Below are 7,349 nucleotides of genomic sequence, written 5' to 3'. Positions count from 1 at the left end.
TACTGTACAAATGCAGATTTATTTTTCTTCCCTTCATCCATAGTATGAAAAAGGTTGAAAATTGTTAGGAAACCACTTACATACAAAGCACCTCTGAAATTATGCTTTTCTTCGGAAAACAACTTATAAAAAATAATAAACATTTAAAAATTCAAGTCCTTTAATAAAGTATTTTACACTCCTGAATGTTAAAACTCCTGTGTTTCCTAAAATATAGTACAATTTAAAAAAAAACTTATAAAGTGACACTGATTTGAATTCCACAGGATCCCTGACAATTAAAAATATGTTCTCCCCTATAAAGTAAATCTGTTCTTCACAGGCAAAACAATAGTTAAAGTGTATTTCTCTGATTAATTCATTGAGATTTATTTTATTCTCCAGCTAATTCTTACAGTAGACTAATGGTAATTTATAGTTTCTTCAAGTAAGTTAACAAAACATATCCAAAATGTTAATCACCACATGCATGATTCTGGGAGAGTGACAATATCTATACATACCCCAAAAAACCATTTCACCAATTAACAAGAGCCAATGTGGCTCATTATTCCCTGGGGCAAATCTTCTTCAAGAAGATATGACAGTTTTCCCTTGGTCCTGCTACAGCTATTTCTGAGTAGCATTTCTCCCCCCAGAAAGTAAATGCTCCCAGGGTGAAAGTCAAGAAATGTAGTGTTTGGCGCTGTGATTTTGGAACGTTGATGAAATTTCCAGGGACTCTCTGACCATCCATCCATCCTGACCACATGAGATAAGATCACCTCTGAGCGTGTACCCCAACCTGTGATGGGAACAGGATTCCATTCCTCTCATCACTCTAGGACCAGGCAACATGACTGGTTTACCGGTTTAACAGACCACCAGCCAGACGGGTTGGTAAGTGAGCTACAGAAAGCATCCCACCTATGGAGATATACTGTACCTGGGGGCATGTGTGTCTGTCTGAGTGGGGGCTGAAAGAACAGGAATCTCTCGTCATTATTAAGGTCACAATGAAAAAAAGCTCAACTAAATTGGTGCAAGTCTAAGCACACTACCACTTCTTAATTGCTAAAAAGCTTTCAAATACTTGATACGAATTTCATAGTTCACAGACTCCAAAAGGAAAATTACCACATTTCTCATCTGAGTGGAGTCATTTTAAGCACCTTTGTAAGGACAGATGTTAGATGGGGAAGCAGGGCAGGATGGTGTGAGCAGGAGGTGCAAAAAAAAAAAAAAATTCGATGTTATAAAGGTTTTTCCTTTCCTTTAAGTTTTCCAAATATTTTACATTTTCTGTGCCCCTGAATAATGCGAGCTGTGGAGTGGCTGCCTGTGTGAAAGGAGCTGCCTCCAGACTGTGAAGTTCAAGGACTCATCAAGTCCATACCCAATTACCAGTTGAAGTGGTCTTTTGCAGATAAAAGTTCCTGAGGCTTCCTTTTTCAGTTCATCTTCCAAACTTCACCTTTCCTGTAAGAAACCTAACAAAAGAAAGAATCAAACAAATTCAGGGATTCACTGTTGGGGGGAAAGGAAGCATGCTTTTAGGGAAAATCACTTGGCCATTTCAAAAAGGATCTTCTGCAATGGCTGGGTTTTCCTGAGCTGAAGACAAGCCACTACAATTTAAAGACTACAGTTACAAGGTAATAAAACATCCTGATAAGAATACAGAGTTCCACCAATTAACTGGATATTCTGGCCACACAAAGGCACAAAATATTGGTAAATTTTGATTTTTTTTTTTTGCTTGTTTTTAACTCAGAAGAGTTTTGTTTTCCTATCTAATGAGGGAATTGGGCTAATAAGCTAGCTTTTATGATCTCTTTCAGTGCTCAAAAAAAAATCTCACAAACCCCTTTATGGTTCTAATGTATCAACAAGTCAAGTGTCTAGTGAGATCAGGAGCAGAGACAAAAAAAACAAAATAACAACCCATTATAAAGATTTTTCTGTGAGAGATTTTTCAAAGCTTATTACTCTGAAGGGAGAGGCTGTGATTATTTGGTTATGACAACACAGAGGCCATTGTTGGCAACAGGCAGGAGCGCCTATATGCAAATAAGCAGATTTCCACACGTGGGCCTCAGTAATTTACAAAATTTCAACATATCCAGGAATATGAATGAAAAAATCAGCACCAAAACTCAATATTCTATTTGAATAAGCTTGAGGCTTCTGCATCCAAAATCTACTGGGGAAATATGCCCACAGTATCTCAAAGCATCAGGACAGATCACAGAATGATTTTACTGTTCATATAAACTTGTGAGGCATTTACACATTTTTACATCCTTTTTGGAATAAAAAGCCCAAACAGAATTCCAATAAAGCCCTCTCTCTGACTTACTGAGGCTTTGGAGAAGTTAACACTGCATTTAACAACTATGGTAACAATAGGTAATAAAGGTTTGAAGTGGTTTGACCCATGTGCCAAATCAAACCACACACACAAAAAGAAGTTATTAAAAACAAAGGAAGGAACTGTGTAGTTTTCTGTATTAAGCCTAGAAACTTTAGCCCTGCTCTGGGCTCTCGGCTTTTCCTCTTCTCTTCTCTGCTACTGGAGGTTCACTGGCGCCACCCAGTGGCCTTCCCCAGCACTGCTTCAGCGCCACAAGGCCTGGAGGCGGAAATGTCTCAAGTACCACAATGTAACATCCTTATCCACCTCAGCCCTTCGCGAGCCTTAACTATCTGCCTGGAGCTTTCCCATGCATTATCTTTTTTTCATTCTCACAATAAACCCAGGACATAGGGGTTTTTGCATCCATTTGCCAGATGGGAACACAGAGGCTTAAAGTTGGGTTGAGAATTTGCTTAGTCACAAGCCAGCCAGCACTTGAGATGGGATTTGAACCGTTCCTCTGAGCCCACGCACAAATCAGCTTTCTGATCTCTACTTATGGCACTCCACATGCTTACTCGACCTTTACATAATTCTCTGAACCCAAACTCACAAGTAAGCAAGCAACACATTCTATGGTAGAAAGCTGCTATTTGCGAAGACACAGCTTGATTCTAAGGAAGCAACTAAGATAATTTTCTGCTCACCTTTCAGCACATCTTGGACTTCAACAGAAACGTTTTTCAGGCACTTATATAAATTCTCGGCTGTGGCATTGCCCTGCTCCTTTTCTTGCCACTTCTTCAGCATCCTAAAGTTACACATCGTAATGTCTTCTTTCTTCTCCCGGATATCATCAATATCACCAATCTCCAACTCCAGGTTGGCAATGGCAATTTTTATCCACTCCTTCCCCAGCTTCGCAGCAAGGGTAATCAACTGTGCGTCTGTTAAAAGGGTTCTGGTCTTTGCTCCATCTAAAAGCAAACAAGGAAGTCCACCATTCCTTTCAACACATCAATCATTTATAGCAATTTATAATGAAAATGTATTCTCCTTATATAAGAAAGGACACCATGATTTGTAACATTAGCTGCCTTTAAAATATATTTAAGTCTCCCTGCTTTCCACACTATTATGGGAAGGGAACGATTTCATATAATAACATTAAACCAGGGTATAATGTTCACAGTGGTAATTCAGTTAACTCGGGGAATGAGACTGTTTTACAAAGCAGCACAAATTGGGTGGGAATAAAAAAAAAAAATCAGACTCCAAAAATAATTTATATAGCTCAAAAAGAAAAATATACAGTTACACCCTTGCCCAGCTCTGTGTCTCTATCTGAATGTTAGTGCCATACATAGACGCTACCTTAAGGGCCACTAAAGCGGGCAGCAAGAGATCTGAATCGCAATCTCCATTATGCCATCTCCTGGCATTTGGGGAGAAGCACAACCCACAGAAAAGTCATGAGATGGTATCTGTAATATCTGTTGAACTCTAAAAAACAGCATCATAATCTTGGAGGGACATGTGTTTGCTACTGTTAAACCATCGGCCCCATGAAAAAATATGAGCCCTATCACTAAGCTGGATTTTCTCTTTTCATGTTTTTTAGCCAGTTGTGCAATAGTGTAGCAAAGCTCACTGAGGTCGCCTAGATTCAGTGAAGGATCATAAAGGCATTACAAATACTAGAGGTGAAATTAGAAGGGAGTGAGAGGCCTGCCCTTCCTCCAGGACCACAATACCTCTGCTCATCTACAGCCCACAATTTACTAATAGGAATGTAACCTTTGTGCTGGGACCCTTCCCCACCTCACAGATCCCTAACCTTCTAGATTGAAGAATGGATCTAAGCAATGGCCTGCGCCCTCTAGTGGCTTCTTGAGACGTGGTGCATTGCTCCTAGCTCTCCCAACGGCCACTGCAATGGAAGCTGCACGGGGAACCTAGGAAAAATGCAAGTTCTCAGGACCATCCCCAGATCTGTTTCTGATTCCGAACCTAAACTTTAACAAGATCTCCAGATGATTCTATTGAACCTGAGTGCTGACCATATTTAAAAAGCATCAATCACACTCACAGAGTAAATCTAAAACCACCAGGATGGTGGTGACTTAGTATCTCAAAGAACGTTGTGGAAGTACCTAAAACAAAGTAAATCCTTATTAAATTATTTAGATACCACACTGTCAACTCCAAAAATGCTGGAAATCCTTAATCTTTCTAGGTAGTATTTAATAATTTTAATTCTTTTTCTACCTACTTGCTATTGGAGTTAATTTTAAATAGCCAGAAGTTAACGGCATGTAACAAGAAACCTATAACTGTGTTCCAGTTATAAGATGAATACAGGCTGAGGATCTAATGGACAGCATGGTGACTAGAGTTAATACCGTATTATATACTTGAAATTTGCTGAGGGTAGATGTTACATATTGTTGCCACCAAAAACAAAACAAAACAAGAAAGTGAGGTGATGGATGTACTAATTAACTTGATTGGTAAATATTTTACAATGTATATGTGTATCAAATCATCACATTGTATGCTTTATGTATACAGAATTTTATTTGTCAATTATATCTCAATAAAACTAGAAAAAAACGTATTCCAATATAGTTAGGTTTTTAAAATAATTCTAGAGCCTCACTTACTTTGATGTTTACTTAACAAAAATAACAATAAACATTTCTATAGTGATACACAGTAAAAATCATCCACATGCCACCCTCACACTCTGTTCTAGAAAGTAGAGAGTATCTTGCTTCACTTTACAGAGAGCTTATCTGCTTTCAGAGATTCATACCTTACAATAATAGTAAAAGAATAGGTATTTTGATGAAGCAGTTAGTTTATGGAGTTACATGAGGTTCCTGAAGCCTTGAGACCTTGAGTCTCATATAATTTGAGACTGTTTTTAAACTTAAGTTTGTAAATTCTGGCTGGACTTGAATTTTGAGCTACATACTCCATCTTCTGGTTCCTTGGAGTACTGTTGTTAAACATTTAAATCTCGTATTTTCACAACTATCAAGCCTTGGTCTCTGCCACTTAATTGGAAGAAATTGAGACGTGCCTCCACTGAGCTGGAGGCTCTTTACCCCAGATGTAGCTAGTAACCATGAAGCCAATGAATGCACACATGGACATTCACAATTTCATTCAATCGACATTCATTGTCTTCTACAGAAAAGGCTCCATGCTCACTGCTACAGGAAACATAAAGATGGACAGTTCATGGCCCCTGTGCTTACAGACTATAAGGGAGCTCCCCTGGGTGCCCCATTCTATTTAGACCGAGTGAAGGGGTTCCATTGGAGGACTCAAACTGGAAAAAGGGTAGGGCCGGCCAAGCAGGACCATTCTCCCGGCCTGAGGCGCTGGGACACAGGAGAAGGTATCTGGGAGGACAGGCACAGCTGGGGCACGGCTCCAGGAGACTGACCCAACAGCTGGGCTTGGAAGAGTATCAGTGGGGGAAGCCAGGGAAAACAATTTATAGCAGCTGATGACCTTTTTACACACCTGAAGTGTCAACCTGCTTCATTCTCTTGTCATAGACGTCCTCATCAGATAAGCTACTAGTCATTTTTCGCCGCCTGTTACCTTAAAATAAAAAAAAATCAACAAATTGGCTTTCCCTAATATTTCTTATTTTCTACCTATCTTTTTTTTTTAAGATTTTATTCATTTATTTATTTATTTAACAGAGAGGGAACACAAGCAGGGGGAGGGGCAGAGGGAGAAGCAGGCTTCCCGCGGAGCAGGGAGCCCGATGCGGGGCTGGATCCCAGGACCCCGGGATCATGACCTGAGCCGAAGGCAGACGCTTAACCGACTGAGCCACCCAGGCACCCCTCTACCTACCTTTAACCTGGATTTTTAAGGAAATCATCATTCAGGTAGAAACAAATTGAAAATGAATTCAAAGGTTGTTCAGATGATTAAGAGAATAACAGAATACTTAGCAGATCTTTAGGGGTACCACATTTGCCCAGCAAAATAAAAATTCTAGTGGATAGAAGAAATAAAATAGGTTAAAACTCATTCAATGTCCAGTTACCTAGCACTTACCATTTGTGCTTCTTTTCGAAATGTTCTGATTCTGATCATGCTGAACCCAGTCACCTGTTAAAGGATAATAAGCAGCAATTGGAACAGACAAAATTTGATTTAAAGCAATTCATGAAAATGTATGAAGCTCTAGAGTCTTGGCAGTCTCTCTCAAGTTCAAATAGGAGTTTGGGGTTTTAACCTGGTACGTATGCCAATGCACATATCTTTGAGATAAATACTGAGCACCCCTCCCAACAGGTCCTACAAGACAAATGCTTCCCAAATTCAAGTCATCTGCACACAACTATCCCAATTCTTGCCAAACCCATATGCCAGGTGAAATGCTACTTATTCAATATTTCTTTACATCTCTAACTACTGTAAACAGAACACTGGTATCACTTGCTATATGGATAAGGAAGTCATAAAGATAAAAAATGTTTATTTTAAATGTTATTTATATGTACTCCACCTAAAACAATCTCATATATTATCATTCTGTACTTTGGAACATTGTACATGGGGAGTTCTTTCTGAACACATCATTGTGATTCTACATCACCTCCCCTGTTTGAGATGCAGTCCCTGCTCTATAAGGTGTCTTGTGCCTCATCCAGGCCTTCTGTAGGTCCCTAGAGTGAAGATGCCTTAATAGTGATGAGCAATCTCAATTAACCATTAGTTTAGCCCCTCCTCCCCCCCAAAACAGTAGAGACCACAAACACCTTACAATGCAGAGTATTATTAAATATGTTTTTAAAAACCAATCATAAAAGGTCTTATAAAGTGGTCTTTAAAATGACCAAGAGACTCGTTCTTAGCCCAGAAAATGTTATTCAGATTGTACATGTTGAGTACCTCTATTACAGTGGCATTAGCTGTGACCAAAAAGTAACATCTAGCTAATTTAAGAGTATAATACTGGGAATAAGAATCAATCCCATCTACC

The 7,349-nt window shown here is 39.2% G+C and overlaps 1 protein-coding gene across 1 annotated transcript in view; it reads right to left on the bottom strand.

Moving 5' to 3' along the window:
* Nucleotides 1-7,349, bottom strand: part of LOC114209031 (uncharacterized) — a 34,681-nt gene continuing 27,332 nt past the window's right edge. The window contains exons 15-18 of the mRNA XM_028103080.1: nucleotides 6,419-6,472; nucleotides 5,870-5,950; nucleotides 3,043-3,312; nucleotides 1-1,469 (exon numbers count right to left, since the gene is read on the bottom strand). Of these exons, the coding sequence (XP_027958881.1) occupies nucleotides 1,450-1,469; nucleotides 3,043-3,312; nucleotides 5,870-5,950; nucleotides 6,419-6,472 (425 nt within the window). The 3' untranslated portion in view covers nucleotides 1-1,449. The remainder of the gene's footprint in view (nucleotides 1,470-3,042; nucleotides 3,313-5,869; nucleotides 5,951-6,418; nucleotides 6,473-7,349) is intronic.

Source organism: Eumetopias jubatus, unplaced genomic scaffold (assembly GCF_037043125.1).
Source record: "Eumetopias jubatus isolate StellerSeaLion01/CBP00866 unplaced genomic scaffold, mEumJub1_p1.0 scaffold_1, whole genome shotgun sequence".
In the NCBI taxonomy this organism is placed as follows: domain Eukaryota; kingdom Metazoa; phylum Chordata; class Mammalia; order Carnivora; family Otariidae; genus Eumetopias; species Eumetopias jubatus.
The sequence above is the reverse complement of the archived record's forward strand: the minus strand, read 5'-3'. Positions and strand labels throughout refer to the sequence as shown.